Genomic DNA, 27,977 nt, shown 5'->3' on the forward strand with positions numbered 1-27,977 from the left:
GTTTCACTTTGACTCTGATTTCAGAAGCACATTAATTTGGCTTTGTTTTGCATTAAAAGCTCCTTGATGGAATTAGTGAGACTTTGCAATGTCTTAACATTTACAAAACAGCTCCCTCAGAAGGTCCTTCACGAGGGGCCTGGACTTGACTGCATGTAGTTGTTTATAAAATAAAAATTCAAATTTTCACTAAGCTTGAATAAATAATTACATATTCTTCTTAGCAAGGTCCTGTAGTTTAGCCAGTCAGATCACGATGACTTTTAATGCCGTGGTCCGAGCAGGGTTTATCGTGACTGCTGCCATGAGAGGACTTCATGTTTGCCCAGGAAACCAGCGCAGGAATCACAGGGTCCAAGATGTGTTTGTTGTATTAATATTAGTGGTGATGCAACGTGCTGCGCCATTATGAAATCCAGATTAGTAGTGTGTGATGCAAACATGGCCAGCTGGCTGGCCGGCTCCAGTCCACTAACAGTGCTGATGTTCCTGTATCCAGCTGCCTGTCATCATGGAGAGTTAGTCCTTTCCTTTGCTTTTAAGATTGTGGTAGGTCGCTGTGTTGGCTCGAGGGGAGATTAAAGGAGTTCTTCTTCTAGAAGAGACACCTGTCTAAACTGAAGGGGTAAAAAAAAAATGTCCATGTTTGGTTTTATATTGTTATTCCTGCTCTTTTGCATTTTCCCCTCCGACTAGTTGTTGCAGTTGCAGTTGCTGTTTGCACTGGATGATTCCAAATCATTCAAACGCTGATTCTTAACAATAACAATACATTACGTTCTATAAATCTGTGCAATATTACTTTCCGAGTTTCACGAGTATAGGAAGACGATCGCTGTAAATATAAAATGAGCTTCTGAGAACTGTTGATAGGGCAATCAGCAAAACCACCAAGCCACTCAAAGCTGAAAGTTCCATTACAGCTCGGTGTCTCACTAGAGATTAAGACGGATAAATGTTCATCGCACATAAAGACCATTACTCAGATATATCTTGTGCCTCTTCCCCTCATTTCACCTCCCTCACTTGCTGAAAATCCCTTCTCTCTCTCTCTCTCTCTCTCTCTCTCTTTTTTTTTTTTTGTTTTTTTTTTTTTAAATTTAAATCTGCTCTCAGCCACCATCACTAGTTCTTCAGAGAATGATGACCGCAGCGGCTCCAGCCTGGAGTGGAGTAAAGATGGCAGCCTAAGAGGCAGCGGTCGCCATGGCCTGGCACAGAGCGTGCGGGCGGACACCTGCTCTCCTGTGGCCGAAGAAGACTCCAGCAGTGCCACAGCAACACCTGCAGACACCCCATCCAGGACAGACCAGCAGCACCCTAACATATCTGCGGGTGCTCCAGGGCCACCACACCCTCCAAGTCACTCACCTGAGGGACCCATTGCGTACCCGCCACAGACATCAGCTTCCCTCATGATGCCGAGGCCAAACTCTGTAGCAGGTAAGACTCCTTGGTTTTTGAGGTCTTGACATCTGGAGCTCAAGAAGTATACAGGAAATGCTCTGTATACTTTTCATCTGTGACTGCATTGTGTTGCCTGTCAAGATCGTAACCGTGAGATACGACCTGTGCCAGAGGCTGACATGTGGCGTGCCAGAGGCTGACATGTGGCATGTCAGTTTAATCCAAGCGAGTGATAGACACCGAAGAGTGAGAGCATCTGTAGTAGGTTTAGAAGAAATAAGAAGTCAATAGTTCAAAGAACGGACTGTGCTTTTCAGAACAGGAGTATCAAGGCAGAAGTTTGGGATTAGACAGCTGCTGTGTGGTGTGGCTCGCCACTGCCTCGCCATGTCAAACCTAAGCACACGCTCCGGTCTGGCTGATCTGTTCTGCATTCCTGCCCTGGAGCCTCCCTGTTGTGGTTCAGCTTACCATATCCACACAGCTGTCACAGTTGTTGATATTTCCCCCTTCACCCCCTTTTCCCTTATGTCTTTTCACCCATACTATTCCCAGGTCTCCTCATACCTTATTGCTTTTGACCTCGGCCTATTTTTGGTGAATCAAACAGCAGTACGTTTAGCATTTTCCTATATATAATTTTGCCTAAATGCAGTTTGTAGCTAAGCTGACAGTATGAGTCATGTACAGCTTTTATCATCCACTCACTCACCCACCTCCCTTCTTTACTCCTTATCCCATTCAGGGTTGGAGGCGTTGCCTGCAGTTTATCCTAGTGGGGTACGCCCTGGACAGGTTTGACTAGAGATGCGCAGGACCCCCCCCAAAAAATTACCTTTCAAATGCAAAATATTATTTTTTATTACAAAAGACATGATCAAACTTTCCCTCAAGCTGCAGTAAGTTGCAAGATCTTCTCACACTTAGTTGAAAATAAAGTGCTCTGCTATTGCAAAGAGGCACAAAGAATTATACCCAGCTTTCCCTGACATACTTCACACTAGCAACATATTAGCATGTAGCTATAAGTTTGATTGCGACTATTTGCCTGCACCGCCGTGTACATGTTCCGCATGGACATAGACTCGGTGCATCTGTATTTTGACACGTAAGTGAATCTTGAACTAATCAGGAGTATATTTTATGGCTCAAATGTTAATGCAAGCTTATGCTAATGATTTTACTCCATAATTAGCAGGGCTGCCCATGCTTGTTGATAGAATGAATGTACACTTGAATAAACGTTGACGGACCAGAGTGGTATGTTAACTGTAAGGCTGTAGAAACAAAAGAGTGAGACTACATTAGAGTCCAAGTCAAAGGAGCAAACAGAAAGAGAAGAAAAGACAAACAGTTTAGAGCACAGATGAAATGTTTGTTACATTGAATTTTGAAAGCAGACAATTCTGCCAGTGAGGGAAAATCACAGCAGGGGCAACCTGGGCTGAGCTGTGAAAAGAAGCATAAAAACATGAGTGACTCAGGTCAAACACCTGGCCTAGACAGAGACGACTCAAAGTTTAAAAGACCTCATGAGACTTTTTCCTCTAGAATCTTCCTTGAATATGTTGTTTTGCTTTACCTCTTTAGTCTGTATGTAGCAGCTGCCAATGTTTTGAAGTTCAGATACTTGACTCCTGCCTCCCTTGGGTTTATTCTTGATGAAATATAGTAACAGTTCCCGTGTGTCTACTTCTAGACTGTTTTCTCTCTTTGATAAAATCTAGTCCCAGTTCCTATTCAACATACCAGAGAAATGCAACTGTGTAATGTCCACTCTAGGCCCTTACAATTAGAAGCAGGTAAGCAATTTAACTTGTGAAGGCAGTAATGGAGTAAGATGGGATGAGGACAAGCTATAGAAGAAGTAAGGAGTAGTACATGGTAGGCTCACGGTACTGATATTTCCTTGCATACCATAGCTCATAGCTTGCGCATGTATTTTACACAGTGGCCACTGCTTTGATATTTTCTGCAGCCCACAGTTGGATGTGTTGTTCCCTGATGATTCTATTGTTCCAAGAGTCCGTACCATTTTTACATCTCATCATTATTGTGTGTGACATAAACCTGGACGGTCCAGGCGCACAGTGGCTCATAAAGCTTAACAGACCAGAAAATGTTTGGCTGTTTATGTGTGTTGGTTTGCGTGTGAGCACCGGTGTGCTTGTGTCTGTCTGTCCTCCCAGAGTTTATGGGCTGATGTCATAGTTATGCAGTGTTGCCCTCTGAGACCGGCAGAACACGCACCTTAGATTGGTTCAGGCCATAAATGAAGTTGTCTCATCGCGTCCTTGATGCTCTCTCCCAGGGTTTCGTCACACAGTGTAAAATCTTTCTTGGGGTCACAGCATAGCAGAGACGGCACTTCTGTTCAAGGAAATTGTATTCGGTAAAAACCCCCAAAAAGTAACGAGTCTAAAGAAGCAATGAGAGAAAAGAAGCTACCACGGCGAAACATAATATGTATTCATCATTAGTGCATTCATTCTGTGCCAGAACCTTGGTGACTATTGTTTGTCCTGTGTTTGTGAAACAGCATCTGAGATAATGAGCTGTCTGGTTAATCTATAAATTTATCTTTATTTTATTGATAGATATTAAATAGGAGCACAGAGATTAAAGGCAGAAGCAAACAAATAATCATGAGTTCATTTAGGGCATAATTGCTTCATGCTACAGTATTGCTATTAGTTTTTAATTTTATCTTATGATTATCTCCACCAAAAAGACAAGGTGCTGGAAACATTCCTCAGAGTGATTGAAATTATGGCATGATATAGTTGCTGCTCATCCATGATGTGAATCTCCTGTTTCACTACATCCCAAAGGTGCTCTATTGGATTGAGATCTGGTGACTGTGGAGGTAGAGTGAGTACTGTAAACTCGTTTTTATAGACAGAAGATGAGTACACTTTGGACACAAGGGATCGACATGGTTAGCAACAATACCCAGGTGGCCTGTGGCATTTAAAACCATGTTCAGTTGGTACTAACAGGCTAAAAAGTGCAGAGAACCACCACCAAGAATGGATCAATGCTTTCATGTTGTTTAAGCTAAATTCTCACCTTAAGCATTCAAGTGTCACAGCAGAAATCAAGACTCACCAGACAGTTGTTTGTAAAATGGCTCGTTGTTGGACAAAGGTCACACTTTCTTAGTGTCAGAGTGTATTTTGGCCATCTGTCTGATGCCGATCAACAGATGCATTGCTGGGCCTCTTGAAGTCTCCGTAATTATGTAGAAGGAATGTCTGCATATTGCTGAGAACTGTCGTTTGCACTGCCTTGATGTTGCATGTAGCGTGGGTGTCCCTAGGTTTTGGTGGGAGCGCCACTTTTTGGTGCCAACATGTCCTGTGACAAATTGCACAAATGTTACAAGAACAACATGAATTCATTTAGATTTGTCTTTAGCAGAGCTTTATATTAGGGATTGTATATTACTGTCCACCTCCTAAAGGAAACTGCTGCTGAGGCAGATTTAAAAGGTTGTTAAAATTGTTACTGATTTTCATCTGGCATCGAAATATTGCATTTAAAGATCTAATACGTGAAATAATCTACGTGTAATCATGTTTACAACAGCTGTTCATTAAATCTAACAAACGTGGCAGGTGCATTGGGTGTAAGATGCACTAAGAGCCTGAAATAAATGGGAACAGCTTTTTCCCGGGCTTCCAGGTGCTTTGTGAACTTCTCTATATCAGTTTCTGTGAAAGTGAAGCCAGTCTGCCCTGTTTCCCCCAAATAGTTCCATCAAACCAAAAAGCAGTGCTGTGGTAAATTAAACTTGATGTCAAATTTCAGCATCAGGATTAGTAATAAGCACTTGTAAATTAACTCTATGCTCTGGTGTTTTCTTTGTTTTATTATTTGCAATCCACTATTTACATCTATCTGTCGCCTCTATTGTAAGATCTTCTGTATAAACTAGAGTTGTTGATGGAATTTCACCTCCTCTCTGAGGTGATATACTCAGTTTATAAGAATCCTAATTTTGAGTAATTGGAGTTGAGCTTTTTTCTTTTTTCCTCTATAAAGGCTTACACAGTCAAAGGGCCATATTAGTGTTGGCCACTGGAATTCCATGGTTTTGAAATCTTAGCCTGAGCTGCTTGTGGTTGGGTTTCTCAGACAGGGAGATTTGAGTGAGGGTCACCGTGGCGGAGGAATGGTGCTACAATGCTTGTGTGGTGTTTAGCTATTCAGCAGAGCTTTGTGGTTTGAGACAAAGTCAGGTATGGCGCACTCATTGCTCGCTTGTACTCCAAAGTCATACATTCCTCTGGCAAAGCTCGTGCGCCGGGCTCTCTTCACGAATGATAACGGAGCCAAGACTGTGGACTGCTGACAGGCAAATTCGAGGATATGTTGTTTGTCTACTAAAACACTGATGAGGTAACATCTGAATGCTTTTGTGTTTTATTAGAACGACTAAAATCATCTTAACCTTTTCCACATAAATACAACCTATGATTTAAAGATGTTTGCAAAGGTCACACAGTAATTACAAACTCATAAAGTGGCGTAGCCCTTAAATTTAATAATCTCACACTGATTTATCTCATTTGCTCTCATTTGCTGTCTTTCCCGGTAGTTTCTGAGACCATGTGGTCTATTGTATTGTTTTAGGCTGTGTGATCATGTTTAAAGACATGCCAACAGTGTGTGCGATGTCTCCAGGTAGACACGGGAGTCACTTCTGCTTCTGGCTTCATGTATATATTGATCTGTTTAGTGCAGAGTTTAAAATGAAAACAAAAAGAGGAAAGAAAGCCCATTCATTTTCTCGAGCATGAAAAGGTCACAGAGACATCTTCTAACGTGCCCTTTTTTCAGAGAATTGTTTGGTCCAGCTGTCACAGCAGGAGAAAAATAAAATCTGTTACAGATCAATCCGTTTGAAAGCCCCTTTTAAAATTGTGCTCGGCACTCCATTGACAGATTAGGGCTTATCAAATGCCCAATCTTAAAAGGAACAGAGCGTTAGCTAACCACAGAGGCATTTATATATATGAAATAGCTTATGGAGCAGTTACAGTGGTGGTTTGTTTTTTTTAAAGTAAATGTTGTTGATCTTAGCATAAGGCTATGCAATTATTACAATAATAATTATCCCTTAATATTTACCACATCACATTTTGGGTTATTTAGACCAAAATACTCAATTCTGCTCTACAAGGGCCTGATATCCACTTATGAGGACATTATACTGCTACTGTTCTCTCAAAATTTTAAACTAATATCCTCATATGTGGCTCTTATTTTTCAAAAAAAACAAAAATAAGGTTAAAAAGAAAATCTGGTAATTCTTTGTTTTTACATTCATCGGGCCCCAATGTGACCAAATATCAAAGAGAAATTAAAAATGCATGCCGTGGAAGAGTTCGGGTCTTAGGAGTAATAGGCAGACAAATGGACCAAACATCAGTGCGTGCTGATATCAGCCTCTTTGCAAATAAAACAACGTTTATCGATATGAGGGATCAGATTTTCTCATTTGTGTCTGAATGTTCAAACGTTCGTCATGAAAAGCTATTAAGGCGTGTTTATACCAGCAAAATCAAACCAAATAAAAGGAAAATGGGTATTTGCATTGGCTATAAGCCGAGAACAGCCAAGAACTGATTTATTCATACAAAATCACAAAATGGGTAAAGTGTAACTGGCTACTATAAAAACAGGAAGATATGTGAAGGGAGTATTTGACTCCCTTCTCCTCTTTAGTAGATTCACCTTGTAAGGAGGCGAGAGGGAGTCAAGTTGGGGAGGGAGGGTGGGGGTGGTTAGAGCAAAGGAGCTCAGTCCTCTTCTCTGTTCTGTCATGGGAAACACAGAACAGGGGGTTTTCAAAGGGCAGATCTGCCCGAGGAAAAAAGAATCCCATTTTCATCAGAATACAGTCTTGACACATTTGTGCAGCTTCAAAGTGACTGCAAGTGCAGACTTCAAGGTATCATATGTATGTTTTATCAATGAGTAGAGGTGAGGAAGAATAGGAGGGAACTCGGGAGTAAAAAGAGGAGAAGAAATGAAGGGGAGGATTTGAGGGATGAGGAGGAATCGTGTGGGAAATCTTGGCCTTGGGAAAAAATGTTGATAACGACTCAACAAAAGAGAAATGTAGTTATGGTGCTGGGTGCGCTGTCTGCCACGGACGTGAATCAAGGAGTCTATGCAGCTATGCAGCTCCTTTAGCAAGTCAAATTCGGTATTACGTGTCTGTTGAATAAAGCTCTACTGTGCTATTTCTTTTATTCCATGCAAAACAAAGAAGGAAGGGGGGAAATAGACTGACATCTTGCGGCCCTCCTGTGTCAGCATGAGGATTTAGTGGCGATTTGTTGCATAAAGCTGATTTTTCTCTTTATTCTCTTTTGAGTCTTGTCCATACCTCCCACAAAATCCACGTGATACTCTTTGTTGCACTCATTTATGAGTCTGCTGCTTTTTCGCCTTCATTTTTTTCCACATTCCCCTCTTTTAACCCCATCTCTGTGCAGTCTGGATTGTTGATTAATACTGCAGCCGTTGGATAACAAACTTTAATCAACCACTGCGAAGTGAATCTCTTGGTTTTCCGTTTATATTTCCTCTAATATTCTCAATTTCCCCCTCTGCTGCTTGCATACCGAGTTATTTATGTGTGTGTGTGTATGTGCAGCATGTGGACAGAGATGATGTACGCATACGTGTTAAAATTGTAGAGAGGGTGATGCTCTGTTGGAAGGCAGCGCGTTCATTTAGCAAGTGCCTAATGCTGTGGGTGCTGTGACTGACTGAACACTAGAGAGGAAGCAGCCAAGCACTCGGCTCGGCTGCCAGAGTGCCGGCATGGGAGCACCGGGGTGGAGGAATCGCTTTTGTGCCCTCGTCCACTGGGAACACTCTCCAGAGATTTAGCTGTGAGTTTACACCCTGCCTACTTGACTGTATGCCTGCCCAAGTATCTCGTCACTGGGGAGATAGAGAGGGCTTTGAGAATTCCCACCATCCTTCCTTGCTTTGGTCTTAGATGTAAGTAGTTGTAGCTGATGAAAAGTGGCATTTGCTTTACAGCAAAAGGTCTTCCAGGTCATGCGCGTTTGCTTTTATTGTTTTCTTTTCTCTTTGTTTGCAATTCCTTAAGCTTTATCCAGTGTAGATGTTTGTGTATGCACAATGCACTGCAGTAAAAGTAACATCAGGCCCTTCTCCTGTTCCAGTCAAAGTTGCGTTGATGGCAGCTTCCTCAGTTCCCGTTGCCAGCAGACCGGTTTTAATTAGCGGGACATTCCGGAGAGTAAGTTAGCGACCGAGTGAGGGAGTGAAGTGAGCGTTAGTGACAGTCTTTCCCAGCTGATATTGATAAAGAAGAAGAAGAGAGGCTTTGATTCTGCTCTTCACTAAGCCCAGGAGAGCGTGGATCGCAACGGCGATAGCATAGTTGAAAAACGAGCAGCAGTTGGAGGAGAGGCCTCGCCGCACTAATGCACATTTTTATTATGTTAACAGACCGTGTCTTAGACTTCAAATTAAAAGCTGAGTTTTAATCACTGGCTCATCAAGTGGTTTTAATCTGTAGACTAGTAGTTTCAGGAGATATCCTGTGTTTGGGGATGGAAATCATTGCCTGCTTTGAGACTTGTTCTCTCTCTGCTTCAAAATGAAGCTAAATCCTAATGAAATCTCAGTAGATTTGAACTCCATAACAACTCAAGTTGTGATCTGGTTTTAATTAATTTTATTATTTCATTTCACGTCAAATGACTTACAGATATTGTAGTTTGTAGTACACAAAAGTCCTGAGATTACACCTGTGCGTCCTGTAGATTGACAGTGATGAGTGCCAAACCCGCGGTGAAGCATTTCTATAACTCGTTGTAGTTTTATGAAAGGTAAAGGTAATCTGCCCTCTCCGTACAGCCTAGCAGGCGTGCTTGTGGGGATGGACCTCTCATTGCTATATCGTGTCCAGCTGTCAGCTCAAATCAAAGAGAATCGGTGCATATTGCTCTTGACTTTAGAATACTGCTATTCTTCCTGCCACAGTATATGCTGGTAGCTGCTCACACTGCCCCTGCAAATGTCAGAGCGCACTGGCTTTGTTCTTTCCTCACTCATCCACCCTCAGACATGGCATAAGTGCCACAAGGTTTTACTCTAGTGTGTGTTTCTGTCTTTCTCTTTATAGTTGTGATGACAAATGTACTCGGGAGGTACTAGACTGTCAGCTTCACTCTTTGTGTGTGTGTGTGTATGTCTTCTCTCTTGTCTACAGCCACCAGTTCCACAAAGCTTGAAGACCTGAGCTTTCTTGATGAACAGCGCAATACCCCCCTCCGGACATCCATTCGCCTACCCTGGCATAATACAGGAGGAAGGCCCCCTCAGGACGCTAAAGGTGACTGGGCTATTCATACTACTGCTGTAGGCACTCAGGGGAGATATTTGTAAAATAAACGTGTAAAATATCGCAGTACATAGGATAATGTTATGTGGTATGACTCTGAAAAACCCTGAAGTTAATAGGCAGCCAACGGTAGTTCTGAAGTTTCCAAAGTACCACGTCTGAGTGCAGAGCCAACAACAAAACTGTGCAAATACTTGAACACTGCAATGTAAACAATGCAGCACTTATGGGTATTAACATTATCCTCAAAAGCCTTTTTTTGGCTTTTAAATCATGCCTTTTTTCCCAGCTAACTTTTATCTTGGTTATGTGTTTTGAATCCTCTGAGAGATCCTGCAGATTAAATATTTCATGGGAACATGAATTACTGAATAAGTCATCACTGGATATATACTCAGACTATTTAGTCTTCCTTTTGAAAATGTCCTCTTTCATTTTCACTCAGTCTCAAACATGAAGCTGATACATAAGCATATGGTCAGTGGTTCTGAGCAGGTTTTTTCTACATGAATTCGTACATACGCAACAATCTTAAACAATTGGATTCTTTTCTATAAATTTTATGGGAGATTCAGTTCAACTCAATTCAGTATTATTTATGCAGCGCCAAATCACAACAACAGTCGCATCAAGGCACTTTATACTGTAAGGTAGACCCTACAATAACGCATACAGATGAAAACCCAACAATCGTATGACCCTCTATGAGCAAGCACTTTGGAAATAGTGGGAAGGAAAAACTCCCTTTTATCAGGAACAAACCTCTGGCAGAACCAGGCTCAGGGAGGGGCGGCCATCTGTAGCAACCGGTTGGAGAGAGAGAAGGAAGACAGGATAACATACATGCTGTTGAAGAGAGCCAGAGATTAATAACAAGTATGATTCAGTGCAGAGAGGTCTATTAACACATCTTGAGGGAGAAAGGTGACTGAAGAAGAAATATTCAATGCATCATGGGAATCCCCCAGCAGCCTACACCTATTGCAGCATACCTAAGGGAGGATTCAGGGTCAGCTGATCCAGCCCTATCTATATGATTTATGGTATTTGTTTTTCAGATTTGGGTGTGATGGCACCACCTTTACCTAAATTTTGCAACAGTAGGTCAACATTTCAGTGCAGTTCATTGCAGTTGTATTCATATATTGCAAAAATCCCAACATGTGCCATCTTAGGAAACTCAACCTAGTACGCTGAGGACCTTACAGTTCTGATTTGAGCAACATTTAGTGACTTCCTTTTTGACTGGGCGAACCCTCCGACAGAACTAGACTCGGGATGAGCAGCACTCGTTTGATTGCCATGAGAGGAGAGTGAAAAGAAAGGGGGGAAAAAAGATGAGAAGGAGAAAAGCTTCAACTGTGGGAGAGAGAATACACAAACTGACATGCATGAACAATGAAATGGAGAAGAGGTGAGGATGTCGGTGCACCATGTGAGGCCTCCTGAAAGCAAAGGCCTGTCGCAGCATAATAAGTAAGGGGTGATTCAGACGTTAGCTGAGCGAGCTTTAACTATAAATCTATGAAAGGTTTTGAGGCTAATCTTAAAATTAGAGATTGGGTTTGGCTCCCAACCCTAAACAGCCAGCTGGTTCCACAGGAGCGAAGCAGCTTTAGCCTCTGCTTGTCATTCCGGCTTAGGATACTGAAAAAGCAAGTCATGGTCATTAGGGGCTTTATATTCAAGAAGATGGATTTGAAATCTAAGGGGATCCAATAAAGAGAGGTTAATAAAAGATAACTCTTTTTCTAGTTCCCGTCGATACTCCTTTTGCTCAAGTTAGAGTTTTTCAAACACTGTACTTATTTTGCTGGTATAGTAGAAGGTGGTGATCATTTCAAGTGTCTCAGAACCAGCTCGTTCGCTTTTTGGTTTCATTGTAGGGCACTAGAAACATAAACAGACCTACACCTGCCAATATAAACACTCTCAACTGCCCCTCCAATTACAATAGGCTTTTGTGAACACAGGCAAACTCGCAAGGTGAAAACACTAGCAGCTAACAGCAGTGATAGTTGTAATGTTGAAAGGTGCATTAGCACTAAAGGTAGCAGTCATTTAGTGATGTTAGTTAACAAGTGTTATGAGATCTAATTAGTGCTGAAGTAGACCAGATAAGAGTCCTCTTTCAGGTCTTCACTCTGATTCCACTTAATTGAAAATGTATCCTCTACAGTGTTCAGGGTTTTTCATGTATGTGGCTCCTTCTGGGAAGAAGAATGCGGGAGATGCTCAAAGCATGTTTGTAGGTTAACTGCAACGGAAAACGATTTATTACAGTAAAGTTTCCAGCATTTAAAAGAAGTAATCATTTGTTAACTTCCCGGAGACATGGGGAAAAAAAATAGAAGTAGTGTAAACAATTTTAATCTGTTTCATTTCTTTTCCCGTTTCCTTCAGCGCGTTTTGCTCCCTACAAACCCGTGGACATCATGCTCAAACCTTTGCTGTTCGAGGTTCCCAGCATCACCACAGATTCTGTGTTTGTGGGCCGAGATTGGCTCTTTCAGCATCTGGAAGATGTCCTGAAGGCCGGCGAGTCCACAGAGAACCACGGTGCTGTGGTGGTGGGCAGCGTGGGGTATGGGAAGACGGCCATCATCTCCCGACTTGTGGCGCTGAGCTGCCATGGAGGACGCATGCGTCAGATCGCCTCCAACAGTCCCAGCGCCTCCCCGAAAAGTAATTAGTTTTAGTATTTGCCTTTGGATGTGAGCACTACATTAACTGCTCGTGTTTAGCTAATGTTATTATAATTTCATTTCAACATTAGCTTGCAAAGTGTGGGAGGGAAGTAATTATATATTCGTTGGCAATATAAAATCAAGTTGACTAATATTACATTTACCTTACAAAAGAATGCCCTCACACACAACTAATGTTATTAATGCTAGCATATACATATATAGAGAGATGTTAGTTTATATTAATGTAATAACTTTATATATTGGTGACCATGTGCATGTCTTCCAGCTGGCCCAGGACAAAGCACAGAACTTCCTCTCAGCCAGCCTCCACAGCCCACTCCACCATCCAGTGCTGCCAACACACTGAGGACCAGCAGTTGCCCAGGAACTCCCGAGATGCAGCGGCACAGGGAGGAGGCTGTCAAACGCCTGGCTGCAAAGGTGCGCCTTTCAACATCTAAGAGAGCTCACAGTAACAAAGAAGCAGGAATCAAAGAAGCTGAAAAAAGATTGCACTAGTTATGGTGGTGTTTACTCAGGGAAAAAATGTTTGGTGTGTGCACTGGATCAAAAAAAGTAATTTTAACAATTTTCAACAGTGAGTAGATTATTTTTTGTTTTTGATGGATGGATTTGTTGTTTCTTCCTTTCTTTTAAAAAAAAAAAAAAAAAAAAAAAAAGGAAAAAGAAGGAAAATCGACCAAAAAGCATCTCAGGTTTTACCAAGTACTTCTACAACAGCTTCAGTCTGACTTCTGAAAACTCCTCTTTAATAGTGACCACAGATAATTGTGATACATTCTGTTGAATGATGCATAAAATTATACATAACAATAAGGGTAGGTTGCAGTTTACTAGTCAGTGATTAGAACCTCCTCAGGGAGCAACAACCCACAGCGAGCCCTGTCAGCCATGACCTGAGAGCACAGAATGTAAACACACACCAACGTCAAACAGAGCCAGCTTCATCAATATTAGACGTCATTTAGGAATTTACAAACATCAACACACGTTTCAAATAGCAACACCATTTATCTAGGCGGCTATCAGTTATACCGACATGTATGGCACTACTACTGCTTAATTACTGGTTGGTATCCGTTCCTGTGTCAACTTCAAATAGGTGCTTAAATATATTGTAAGGCCGCCTGTTCAAGTGTTGAACTGGGATGTTTGAACATGATAAGGATCCTCAAAATTCCATGAAGCGGAGCAACACTGACTACTGAGGACAGTGCTTACTTTTTTGACAGATGAATATTCCATCTGTTGATTTTTCTGGCGTTACAAGGATCGCAAAATAAAGTCTAAATACTGCCTCTCTGGGAAGTTTACGTGTCAGCGCTGTTGAGCAGAAAATTAAGTGTTTTCTTGTATAAGCTTGTCAACATTTTTCACAAGATATAAAGTACTGCACGGTAACAGCTTTACATGTGTTCTGTTACTCCCCCACACCGTCAGTAACATTGTTAACCACTTGTCTGTGACCGAAACCCCCCCCAAACATGCATACCAGACACTGAGCATATTTCTGCACATCTTTCTCTTTCAGACTTGTGAAGTGGACAGACAAGTCCTCGATGTTTCACTTTAAAATGTTCCTCTCTCGATGCACGCCGACTAAGCAGTGTGCGGTTTTTGCCTACGACTCTTTTATTTTAGTTTTGGAATTGTTCGCTCTGTTTCCACTGAAATTTCTCTGTCGATTTTTCACTCCCGCATCTTTACTCGCACCACCTCTTCTTGTGTTGCTGAGGGTTCAGTCACATAGCAGGTGCACGTTCACTACATTTTGGAAATACTGCTTGCTAAAAGCACCATTTGATGACTTTGGCACTGCTATTGCCTTGTAGCAGGTCTAATAAAGATGATTGGGGGCCACCGGGATTCAGAGAAGATTTGTGATCCACTGTTGTAGTCAGTTGAGTTTGAATAGTGCTGTGATGGTAGGTTGTAAGGTAATTTAATAGGTGGCAGCTTTGTGAAGGACTTTCTCAGTGGATGTGACGTCTCCTACTGATTCTGCTGCGTTTAATGGTACTGATTACAACCTGTTGTCCTTCTAACACCTTTAGAATTTAATACTCTTATCCTGTCAGGGAGGCCTCCTAATTAGTGACCCTGTCAAAGGGGACAGTTCATGCACCAGACAGCTAGGGTAATGCAGTGAGCTTCATGTAAATGTCTGTGAAACTCAAGCAGTATCTCTTGAGCCAATTATGGTGAAAAGTGTTTCCAATAGGCGCCTTCACAGGGGCTCTGTTCCTGTGATGTGTGATGCAACGCTGAGCAGCTTCTGTCAGATTCTGCCAGTGCTTTTTTAATCATTGATTTAAAAGTGGTCTCATAACAGGAGCACTGAGGCTACTACCCTTTCTGCCTTATTCTTATTATCGAGACGTGCCTTTAGGTAACATTTCTGAAAATGCATTTATTGTTTTGCCAGCAGATGAGCTACCGAGGTTTGACTGCAGAGCCTTGCATCATCGTGTGTCGAGATTCGTATTGCTCATTGATGAGGCGGTAGTCTGCGTGACTTGTATGCTAAATTAAATCATCACTGCAGTAGGGGGCTTATTAAGAGTTGTGTTCATGCACACAGCAGGTTACTTGACTTTGTACAATAATAGGCATTCAATATATCAGTTTCCCTCTTTGTTATGTCACATTTGTGATGAAGCTCAAAAAACGCGTGACGCAAAAATGACAGAAAGGAGTGTTCGGACTTCTCTCAGACGTTTGCTGCTTTTAGGCTAAAGCATAACATCAGAGAAAAATTCTGGTGGTCGTGATTTTTGACAGTTTCTGGAGAAGATGTGAATCAGTGGTTGTGTTATTGTTTCAGTTGGTCCATCTTCTGACTGGATGTCACATGTTTTCCTTACTAAAGATGGGTTATATACATCCAGGGAGTTCAGCTATAATTTTTAAAATCTTACCTCCCTCTTTTCTAATTTGCGCTAGCTTTAATTGTGCCTTTATTGGCATGTGAGTTATATGTTATTATTTGAAAAAGAAAGAACCATAAATATGCATTTAGATCTGTGCTGTGGGGAGAAGTTTGGGTCCAAAACATTTATTGATGCTAAATGTTAAAAAAAAAGTCTCATATCTTGAGGCTTTAGTCATTTTTCTAGAAGCTGGTCATCGGTTTTCTGTGGAGAACTAAACAGCAACAGCTGAGGTTGAGCCGTCAGAGGAACCGATCACCTGCTCCTCCTCCTGTGGGCCTGGAAGTGTGTCAGCTCCTCCAGGTTGGACTGTAATTAGTACAGTCATCTTCCTTCTTCTCCACCTCTGTCCCTACATTTTCCTTTTAAATCAGACCTCCTTTGAATGCTGCGGAAACCTGCTCAGGTACAGAAGATTCTACCTTTAGATATCCACCTGGGATCTACTCACTTCTTTTTATAGCTTTTCATCCGTTGCCCAATCTCTTCATCATCCCTTCTGTGTGAAATAATGAAAGGATAAAATCATGTCTTTGACATTGTAGAGATAATATGTAGTTTTATGGAGGCTTGTTGGTATCAAAAGCCTCACTTACTTACTTTGTCATGGTAGTTTTTCAGTCACCAGAGATGTTGGTGTTTGTAAACGCTTTAAAGTTATCAAATGTACCCATCAGTCAGTGAATCATATTTTTAATTCTTCCTGATTCTCAAAAAGCAATGGCTTCACTCGCGTTTGTTCTCGTTCCTTTTGTCTTCCAGGTGGTGGCTTATCATTATTGCCAGGCAGATAACACGTACACTTGCTTGGTCCCAGAATTTGTGCACAGCATCGCAGCCCTTCTGTGCAGAGCTCATCAACTGAGTGCATACCGGGAGCTGTTGCTGAAAGAGCCCCACCTCCAGAGCATGCTCAGTCTGCGCTCCTGTGTCCAAGACCCCATGGCTGCTTTCCGGAGAGGAGTCCTGGAACCGTTGGCCAACCTTCGGAAAGGTAAAACACTGTAGTTGTATATTGCACTATTTCATTTTCATCGTGTATGAGACCACTAATCTCATTTCATAGTATTTTAATATTAATTTATTTGTAAATGTCTTTGCAGAGCGAAGGATTCCAGAGGAAGATTACATAATCTTAATAGACGGGCTGAATGAAGCGGAGTTCCACAAACCAGACTATGGAGACACCATTGCATCCTTCATCACAAAAATCATTGCCAAGTTCCCCTCCTGGCTAAAACTGGTTGTCACTGTTCGAATCAACTTGGTGGTAAGAAAGAACTTATAAAGCATGGCTCTGAGTTCACTCAGATGACAAAATATTCACTGTTATAATCACCTCGAGTCAGAATTACAGATGTCACATTATACTGGTGATGAGTTTTAGTTTTAAAAAGTTTATCACTCTTTCTTCCCTCTCGGTAACTACTCTGCTTATCCGCACACTTTACGGCTGATTAAAGTAACTACTGCTAATGGCATTCACTCTTCTGTTGCTGCAGCTGCTTCTCTCACACACTCAGAGACTCGCTTCCCACAATGAACTCACACAGGTGCAGTTTGGCTGTTACACTGTTGAGTGAAGTACTGGATACAGGCAAGCTGTTAAGGGCTTGATTCTTAACTTAATTACCAGTTTCGTGTCTGCTCTTATCCTCTACTATCTGCTTTCCAAGCGCTCTGAGCTGAAGCTTATCAAAAAGTTTGAACACTCAAGACTTCTGTTGTTATATTTTTTTATACAAATTGAATGAAATTTGCACAGGCTAGTTTAACTAAGCATCTTTAACTAAGTGCTTTTACAGTCTTACCTTTTAATATATTTTAATGTTATTAGTGCTAGTTTTCACTTACTTAATATACTGTATTTTTCGGACCATAAGGCGCACCGGATTATAAGGCGCATTAAGCGAAACAAAACAGTCAGATAAGTCAACTCATTCTTCTTGCTTCCTCCAATCCACATTGATTCATAAATGCTGAATTCTCTTGCAGCTGCTCTATTCCCATGTTGTTGCAGCATATTAATGACTAACCTTTGTATTGTGGATGGATTACCTCAGTTGTTCTCCTGATTGAAGTTTGGTCCGTTTACAGCATCCCGCCATGCGATTGCATTTGTCCCTAACCCTCGGGAACCCTCACATTAACTTTTATGAGTGGAAAAAAGTTAGCCTTCATCCTCTAGCTTCACTGTGTTTATGTTATGCTAACATAGCTGTGTCGCTAGCATATCATTTTATACCAGCTAGCCAAGCTTCAGTAACCCTATAAATGTCACTGCTGTTTAGTTTTCTGTCTTCATTTATGTCGAAAGGGACGGCAGAGCTGTACATTTAAATTTTTTCAGAAATCTCTTAGTCATGTATATCATGTTTAGGTGGAACTAGTGAGCTAACTTCTAACTCCGTTAAATTTAATAAATTTTGTTTTCATGGATGCTTGGATGTTGAACTTAATAGTTACACCTGATAAAGCATCAACGCTGTCGATTTTTGAGAAAATTAAAGGATTTTAAGTGCGGCTTATAGTGCAGGAAAAAAAAGTATGCCGGTTGTAGCCAACAGTCCTCCTGCACTTACAGTTCACACTGGCCCTGTTTCCCAGTCCATAAAACACTGTAAAACACATTTATTGATTTGTTGACCAGAACATTTCATATCCTAAATCGGAAAATCTAACACTGTGGCAACCCTAGAAAAGAAATGAATCAAAATTCTCTCATTTTAACAAATGTCTAGCTGGACATGCCGTCACCTCTCTAGGCACTCACTCACTGTCACCAGACCCTGCACATTTTTACATTTTGACAAGTGTTTCCTGAGCTGCTCCCGCTTGTTATTCTACTCTTTACAGAGTCAGGCATATCCAGCAACATTCAGGAAAGAATTGAGACACATGACCTGCAGGGCAGGAGAGAGATGAGTCAGTCACTTTGAGCTGACACTAGGTTGACCAGTTCCTGAAATGCTATGGACTTGGATTAAATTCACGCTGCTGACAACTGAGGCTTTGACACTACTGATGAACTACATGAAAACTTATTTTCCTTGCTGGGGGAAAAAAGAAAGCACTGAGCCTTGGATAATAATGTGGTTTTTGATTGACATCTGGAATTTGAGTTATTATTGCTCAGTCAGAAGCCAGGGTCGAGTGTTGTCCATCAGTGTGGGCTGTACTATATAGTGAATTCAGCCTAGCTATTAAGAATTCAGGCAAGGCCCTGTCAGTGTGGTGAATCAATATATTGTAGCGCTGATATTTTGTATTCACCTCTTATGCTCTTCTATTAATGCATTAGAATTGGTTTTTTGACGTGGAAAGATGTTCCAGGTGACTGCACTTAAAGTAATACATTTCGACTACACTGCAACATCCATCCATCCATCCATCCATAAGCAGAACACTGCAACATATGTGTTGTAATGTCTTCTGACAAAGTGAAACAGTGTTTAATGAGAGGGAGTTACTGTTTGTGTGAATTTGCTAGGGTGACGTTTTTAGCCACCTGGAGGCTGGCAAAGCAAGAACAGCAACAACAACAAGGTTGCAGTCGGTTATCGGAGATGTGTTTTTGTTGTCCGTGTGGTAGATTTCATAGTAACAACTGTGCTGGAAAGGAAACGTGTGGTTTAAGGCATATGTAACAGTAGCTGTTTTTTTTACAACCTCTGTTAGTGAATCCTGTGCACATGCTGGTCTGTGGCAAAGGATAGCACATTGTTAACCATGCCATCTGTGTCTTTTACTTTCTTGTAATCATATTTTTCTTGTTATATTTCTGTTTTGTTCACATTCCCACTGTAACCACTTAGCAGTTGTCTGCAGTAATGAATCAAATGGCACTGTTGTTTTAATGGGAGCTATATGACGACTTCGCATGTGAAAACCTCGGAGTCGGTTTGACAATGTTTTTGTAAATCAGGCTCCTATGATGTTCAGTAAGTTCCCTTTAAGTGCAATGGAAAGGCTGTTAGTCACTGACTGAAAATGTCTAATTTTCCAAAAATGTAACAGAAGTCAGTTAAATAGTTTTTAAGAGAGTTGGCAGTCTTTTGCAGAAAAACCCTGTATGTCCTCTCTTTTTATTGTTTATTTTTTTTTTTTTTTGGGGGGGGGGGGGGGGGGGGCTACGAGTCCACATATTTGGGTAAGATGCAGGAAATGGTTGCAAAATCACAAAGAAATTCCAAAATTGAATTCTCTATGTCCGGTGGGACGTGATGAGAAATATTACAAAAGCAGAATTCAAAATGAAAACAATGAACAAACAGGGCTGCGTACAACCACATGCCATGACACATAACGACAGCACAATGCTTAATAACAGAATTAATGATAAACTGAAGATATTCTACGATAACTGGACCATGCACAGCATTCAAAATAAAATAAATAGAGAAATAAATACAGTAAATAAAGAAAATGTATATAAAATGTTGTTTGGACATGATGGTTGTCAGTCCTGCTCCATGCAATAGACTATAATGACCATACACTTGCATTACTCAAAGGTTCTTGAAACTGAAATATGAGCTAATGATGATGGTTCCTACTTCCTTCAAAAGTTTTTAGAGCAAGTTCCTACAAAAGATCAAAAGCACAAACTGTACGCTCCATGCTGTATTCTCATACCGTTTCCCCTAACATTAAAGCTCTGGACACAGCAGTCAGCAGCATTGCCATTCAGTGCAGACAGTGGTTACATTCGGCTTTGTAAGTTATCTGAACCATTTGGCCATCATTAATATGCAAAAGCCATCGGTAAACCTGCGTCTGTGTGTGTATGGCTTTGCTATCTAAGCTTTCGGCTACAAGTTCAGAAACTCTGCAGCTTAGTGTTTGTATAAGCTGCAATTTAGCTTGAAATTGGAAGCACTAAATGATCGACTTTAAAGCATTATCACTTCATACTTGTAATATTATGCGTGTACATTTGTACTTGTCGCTTGTACTCAGGTGTCTCTTGCAAAAAACCCCTCAGTGAATAAATAAAGCTTATCTGCTTTACTGCCCGACTAACTCGGGGCATAGCAAAAATGAATCATGGAAGAATAATCAAGATAGCATTGTTAAGACAAGAAAATATGAAGGCATGAAATGTTTCTTATTTGCAGACAGAATCCGAGTTGTGCATAGAGATGAAATTGTCACGCTATTGTTTTGTGCTTTGAACAGACAAATAGCATCTCACCTCGGAGGAAGGGTTCGATATATTGGCCCTTGCCTGCTAGACTAATATCTGGACAATCTCTGAGGTGTTGTTTGCACCCCCTCCCCCCAATCTTGTGGATTGTGTTCGGTATGTTTTATTGAGCGTGTGCATACATGTGCTTGTGTGTGTTTGTCTGTTTGCGCTGCCTTCTCATGATGAGGGAGAGGAAAAATGTTATCTTGCGGAGGCAATGTTTCTCTAGCCTCAGACAGGCAGAGGATTGGAGGATTAAGGTGCATTGATTTCTCCAACCCCTGGGACACAGATTGAAATGTGAGCCCTAGTTCAGACCTCTGCTTGCCCGCTAGCTACCATCCCATCCATCCCCTGCCTCTTAATACTCAGTTTCCCCACTCCTGTTTTCCTCACAGCCACATTTTGAACAGTAACAAGTGTCTGCTTTGGCCTGATAGCTCAGCATGCTTGCTTCCCCACTGCTCAAAGAAACACTTCTGATAATACACGTACACAGGCAGATTTTGTTTTTCTTAATGGCAGCTCAGGATGCAAAGAATATTTTTGCTTTTAATTAATTAAATTATTTATTTATTGGCTGTGGTATTGAGTAATACAGCTGTGTCTGTAATGCAAACACTGCACCAAATTACTTTTTTTCATGCATTGACACTTTAATAGTACATTGAAGCTCAGATGTATGTTTTTATGTCACGCTCTGTCTTTATCTTGTCTTCAATAGGAGATCACCAGCCTCCTGCCCTTCTCCAAAATCTCCCTGGATGACTTTTCTGACAACAAAGAGATCAGCAATGACCTCAACGCATATATCCAGTATCGTATCAACGGCAGCAAGGACATCATGAACAATATTAGCCTGAACGGCAAGGCCGATCCTATCACAGTCGGCAAGCTAAGTAGCCACCTGATCTCCCGCAGCCAAGGGTCCTACCTGTATCTCAAACTCACCCTGGATCTGTTTGAAAGAGGCCACCTCGTGATCAAAAGTGCCAGTTACAAAGTCGTGCCTGTTTCACTGGCAGAACTGTACCAGTTACAGTGTAACATGAAATTCATGACCAATTCAGCCTTTGAGCGCTCACTGCCGATCCTCAACGTATCGCTCGCCTCGCTGCACCCCCTGACTGACGAGCAGCTGTTCAACGCCATCAACGCGGGGTTCGTCCAGGGGGAGCTACAATGGGAGGACTTTCAGCAACGCATGGAGCTGCTCTCGTGCTTTCTCATCAAACGGAGGGACAAGACGCGCATGTTTTGTCACCCTTCCTTCAGAGAGTGGCTGGTGTGGAGAGCTGATGGAGAGAGTACGGACTTCCTTTGTGACCCCAGGTCAGTTTTCTGCTAATGCAATAACTTCGCAGCTCTCAATTTGGTTTGCAGGCTTCTGTAATGCATTTAGAGTTTGCGTATGTTTCAGTAATGCATTTAGAAAAGGTTCTTGAATTGCACAAATAGGCATGTAGGACAGTAAGAAAAGTACAACTAATGCTGCAGAATAATATGATAAACGTGTCTTCATGTGAATGAAGTTTTGCATCTCAGAGTGCTTCTGAATTAGTTGTTTTAGGTCTCTGACAGCTTTAATCATGCCTAAATTTGGTGTCCATCCTGTCGGTTGTCACAAAGTTCTTACCTAAAATGTTTAAAGCAGTGTCCTGCTTATTTCCGGTCCTCAATTTTAATGCAGGAGAGCAGAACTTAACGTGGGATATGTCTGCAGAAGGGGAGAATAGCTGGCTCTGGATGTATTAGAGGCAGTAATTCAGTGTTTTTCTTCACATATCTGCGCAGAAATCGGTCCATAATAAACACTGCAGACTGCACCAAAGCTTCCATTTGTAAATAAACCCCTTTAGTCAGCAGTTTGCATACGCAGCCCTGCAACATCATAGATCAGATTTCAAGCAGGCTGTTTCACTTCTTCGAGTCGTCTTCTCTTGCATAATGACTCCATTGCATAACATTTGTGAGAATGTGAGAATACAGCTGTGGAAGTGAAGCATGTTAGATTAATGCTCGAATCTTGCAACAATGACATTCAGGCTTCACTGAATGTAATTTGAGATTTTGCAGAAACATTAGACTCCCTGAAGTCCTGTTTGTTGGTGTCAGCTTGTTGCATGCCAAAGTCTTTCCTTTGTCTCGGAAAAAATACACACGGCATGCAGAAAAAAAATTGAGTGTGAAGTGATGTGATGATGTGAGCATTTACAGACACATCACAGCACTAAATTCATTAGCACAAGGCCTGTTTGCGACGTACAGCACATTCAAAAGGTCATCTCAGAATGCACCTTTGATACAGTGAAGCTGTTTGTAATAAAGCAGCACCTCTGCAGATAAATCCTGTGCTCTTTTGGAGCTGTCAGGATTCATCCGAGTTCAGATGCCTGACTGCAGACTTCACCCTCATATCAAACACATCGATTCTCCTTCCACTGCCTCTCCCCGGTCTGAATTGTTCACATGTGCTGGTACCGTATTATAATTGTCAAATTTCAAATAACAAGCCGCACCAGCGTTGTTAGTGGATTACTCGCTCCCTCATCTGCTTGTTTGCAACCCACTAATTTGCGCTGCTGTTGGCAGCTTGCATTGGTCATCGGTAAAATGAACTGCTGCGTCTGTGCTCATGAATTTGTGCTTTGTTAGTAGATCACCCGCACAACTTTTGACTCCTGATCAGTGCTTTTTTTTTTTTGTTGTCTTGCAGCCTCACACTGATTTGCCCTGTTTTAATAAATAGTGCTTTTTGTGAGGGAGGGGGGGTACTGACCTATGCATTTTGCAGATATTGCATGTTGCAATGCGAGGCAGGCTTATCTCTTTTAGCAGTACTTGCAGTGCTTACCTAATTGAAATGCTGGAGCCACACGCAAATGAGAGATTTCAGTCATTCACACTTCATAAATTGAATGATGTCACTTTTTTCCTCCCTGTTGCTCACCTCTGCTCACACGGCGATGCCTCCAAACGGACGAGAGCTGAGCTTCGTATTCTGGTCATTCACAGCCTTCCACAGATACTTAACTAGTCAACTTGAGGCTTAAGGGAATAATGGTAATAAGAGGGACTGATCCATATGGGCACAGAGAATAGCCACTTTTTGTGGTACTGAAGTTCCCGGGCTTTCATTCAAAATCTGTTTATCGTGAGCACCCACCCATTAAACATAAAAATTATAAATAGCTTCAAGCTATTTCAAGCTATTGATGCCTGTGGGCACTATCAGCCACTGAGACAACAGACAAATTTTAGTGTTTTAATGAATGAATATTTCATACATTAAGGCTGCCTGTTTATTTAAGAGAGGTGAACAATACATTATAATTATACATAATAATATCACAGATGATAGACTAAATAAATAGATTTTACTTAGATGCTTGTTCATTCTTAAAGTCTTATATGTTGAATTGAACTAAATGTCATCTGTTCAAAGGCTCTCCCAGTCAGTGCTGTTCTCCATGCCTGTCTTACTGTACATGATGTTATTAGCACAAACACTTTAAAAGTTACTGTGACTCAAACATAGAAAAATAGATTTTTTATTTCCCTCACCTAATTTTTAAAAGTATTTTATAGCATATAACACGTTTGAAAATATGCTTTGGTTCACATTTAACTCCAGAAAATCATAAATCAAAATAGGGATATTACCTGTCCACAGATTCATGGTGACGTAACTGCTCTTTTAACTGTCTGGTGTCTTTGCTTTGTTTGGTGTTTGTAGACATGGTTTACATGAGTTTTTAGCTGAGATTCAGAGGTTTCTGTGGACACTACTCATGTCAGCACTTATATTTCTGACCTCGTGTTATAATCGATTAAACGTGGTCTCCTCTCTTTTGCCCCCATTTTTGATGTTGTGGGTGCAAATGATCAGGCGTGACATTCTCATAATAAATCAGATAAAATACTGCAAAGAATTAATCCTGCATTTGTGTGATTGAAATGTGTGTGCAGTGACACTGTTTTAAAGATTTGGCCTAAATAATTCTGGAGTGAATGAGCCTAAACATGATGACCGGACTAATGACACCATATCACCTGTGACACTCAAAAACTATTTGTTAAATCATTTTTGCAGCTGAATATTTTAAATTACAGTTAGGATCACTGGTTGGCTGTTTCACCTGTAAGACTTTAAAATAACATGCTAAGGTTTAATAGTCTATAAGGAATACACTCTGAGGCCTGGGCAGTGTTGTGCTAATAAGAGAAGGTTTGTGTGTGCAGTGAAACAGTAATTTTTTTATTTCATAATTTATTGATATGTTTGATCCTTTCTGAGCTGCGTTAATGAAGCAGTCATTAGAGCACCATGTCCGCTAGAATAGTTCTGTAGTTTGATGCTTGAGTCGTTGCAGACTTGTTGAAACTCCCTCACCCGTCAAAGCAGCGTCTTTGTTATTCGAGTCCAGCAGATGGCAGTGTTTCACTGTCTGACGGCTGTCTGAAGCTTCAGCTGGATTATCCGTTTAAATGAGATCGTTTTATAAAACTTACAACAACAGGCCTGAACCTGCTCAGCTCCAAAGAGCTGGCTAAACGATGGGGCATGTTCAGAATCTTCCTGAAGTTTAACAATTTCCCAAAAAGCTCCACAAAGTGAATTTTCATATAAGACAAGAAGGAAAGAACAGGGTGTGACGTGGAAGGGGCACTCTGGCAAACAAATTACTGCTTTTATTAAGTTACAAAACTCGCAGTCCTGTTCACGAGTGATCAGAGAAGGGAACAGGAGATGGACAGATGGATCGGTGCTGCGGCTGCAGACTCTTCACCAGTCCCTCTTTACCAGTCGATTTACGTCCTTACCCTCTGTCACAACGGGACTGAACGGACTCACGCGTAGGCTCTGAGTAGGGAACAATAAAGGTTTTTTATTTACAGAAGCACCAGGTGATCTATTTACACAGTGGGGAAAAGACGGGTTCCGGGAATCCACACACGAACAGGAGGGGGGAAAGACACTTGCAGTCCACACACGCTCCAAAGTCCTCACTCCATCCACGCTCCACGCTCCTCTTCACACTCCACAAGAAACACAAAAGCTCGCTCCAATCCTCACACACTTGATCGCTCAGGTAACACAGGGGCAGGTCCAGGGAAATCTATTCACAGAGATGCAAAAGGTTACTGTAAGAAGATCGCTAGGGAAACACGAGAACGAACTGAGCTGGGGTTAACACTGACGAGAGTCGGCAACGGTCCAGCGACGAGAAATACAGGGCTGCCATCTTATAAGGGGACTGGAACACTGTTGGGTGATGAGCCACAGGTGTCACCAGGTGCGTGGGCCAAGGGCAGGAGCCCACAGATGAGCTCCGCCCAGGCAGTGAGAGAAGGAGGGAGGGAGAGAGCGGGGACAAAATCAAAACAAAAAAACACATGTAGCCACACTGAGGCGAGCGGGTAGACACAGGGACCCTGACACCCTCGCCTTTTTCACAAATGTCATGTATGAAAATCTATAATAACTCCAGTTATACGGATATCAATATCCTCATAAGTGAGGATATTGATAAACTGATTTGAACTTTTACTGATTTCTGTTTAGATATAAATTGATTCAAAGTGGTCAGATATGCAGATTCTGACCTTTCCTCTGGCAAATATATAAACTCACTGAAAACAGTTTGACTTTTCAGAGAGTTTCCTATCTATCTGTATTTTTACTTTAATAGTTAAGCACGATTAACATTTAGGAAAATGGAAAAATAAACAAGTTAATAAATGAAATGAAATAATACTGATTTATATATTCACTCTGTTTACTTTTTCCATATAGAAATACAATGAAGACTTCCATGTTCCTGCTGGTGGCGCTCTCTGGCACTGTGCTCTGCATGACTAACGGACATGTTCAGAAAACCAGCAGATCATCAACATGATCCCACAAGGGGGATGTGATGATCTGATAGCAAACAGAGATAATAATGGTAACTGTAAGCGCAAGAATACCTTTATCATTGGTGACTTTAATCAAGTTAGAACAATTTGTGATCCAAGCAATTGTATCAATGCAAATAGAAATCTTTATAAAAGCCCCACAGACGTGCACATTCTGTATTGTAAACTGCTGGGACAAACAACGACACCCATTGTACATCCAGATACAGATGAAAAGGCGTATTGTAATTGCATGTGATAAAATCAATACTTTCCTTCAGCCTGTGCACTTTGAATGTTGCTCTTGAGTTGAGAGATGCTGTGAGCTTGCTGCCATTTTTAAACATCACTTCATGATGCTGGTTTAGATGCTTTATAAGACTTTGTTACGTTTCTTAAACAGTGATGAAAATAATAAAGAGGAAATATGAGAGAAGTGATTTTCAGTGAATGTTGAAAAAAATCCCACAACAACAAAAATGATGGCAACATTGCTACACTTTGCTTTCTTAGCTTGCATATTGTACATTTTCACAGTTGTTTCTGATTGGCTCCATCTTCTCTCGTTGTCACAGCTGTTGCTCAACTTTCAGCACTCATTCAATTAAAAAAACAACAAACAAAAAAACCAAGCTGCTGCTGGTAAGGTTGGCATTCTTGCAAGACTCAGTAACACAAAACAAATAAAAAAATGCACATCCCATGTTTATCCCATGTGATTCCAGGCTGAGTTTATGCATTTATGCTTATTTGTTTATAAAATATTATAAGCTGGTCTGAGGTCATTTGTTACTAAAGAAAAACAAACAAACACTGTGTCATTATTTAATCCACTAAAACTAAGACACAATGCAGAAGCAGTGTGTGAAAACTAAGTGCACCTTCACTGGTGTAGCATCTGCCTTAGAAACAATGAAGTCAAATGAAACTGTTGAATCATCTCTATGTGCTAAAGGCTCATTTTAATGCAGCATTAATCACGTTGCTTTAACAGTGCTGCATTTTAATAATGTTTATCACGTTCTTTGTAGATTTTAATTATCACCATCGTCGCTGTGAGAACATGTCTGGTTGGAGCAGGCGGCACTCAGGGATCATGTTGTGTGGAAGAAGAGTCATGTGATTGTTTTTTTAAAGATTTTTTTCTATGAGTGCACAGAGTGTGAAACAGAAAGATAGGATCGACAGAGAAAGCTGATCATGTCTGTTGTGACACCTGCAATCTCTGACTAGAGTTTTAGGTTTTGTCAGGCAGCTAACACAAAGAAGGCCTGGCTTCATTGTACAAATACAACTTACATATACAACACATGACATATTACACAGAGTCATTATTTATTCAACAAAAACTAAGCCAGATGCAGTTTTTGGATTTTATTTCAAAATGTTCTTATTCTGATTGTTTACTTAATATATTTAGACACATTTGGTTTATTTCTATAAAAATG

General features: G+C 41.1%; 1 protein-coding gene across 1 annotated transcript; it reads left to right on the forward strand.

Annotated features, from left to right (window-relative positions):
- Positions 1-1,103: 1,103 nt before the first annotated feature.
- LOC112433202 (protein TANC1-like) lies at positions 1,104-27,778 on the forward strand (the record flags this gene model as incomplete). Its single annotated transcript, XM_076882266.1, has 8 exons — positions 1,104-1,443; positions 9,671-9,793; positions 12,206-12,487; positions 12,779-12,933; positions 16,206-16,437; positions 16,547-16,713; positions 21,356-21,963; positions 26,429-27,778. Coding segments are annotated over 8 exons (2,010 nt in total), but the record flags the coding sequence as incomplete, so codon positions are not given.
- Positions 27,779-27,977: the final 199 nt, after the last annotated feature.

This window comes from Maylandia zebra, linkage group LG3 (genome assembly GCF_041146795.1).
Source record: "Maylandia zebra isolate NMK-2024a linkage group LG3, Mzebra_GT3a, whole genome shotgun sequence".
In the NCBI taxonomy this organism is placed as follows: domain Eukaryota; kingdom Metazoa; phylum Chordata; class Actinopteri; order Cichliformes; family Cichlidae; genus Maylandia; species Maylandia zebra.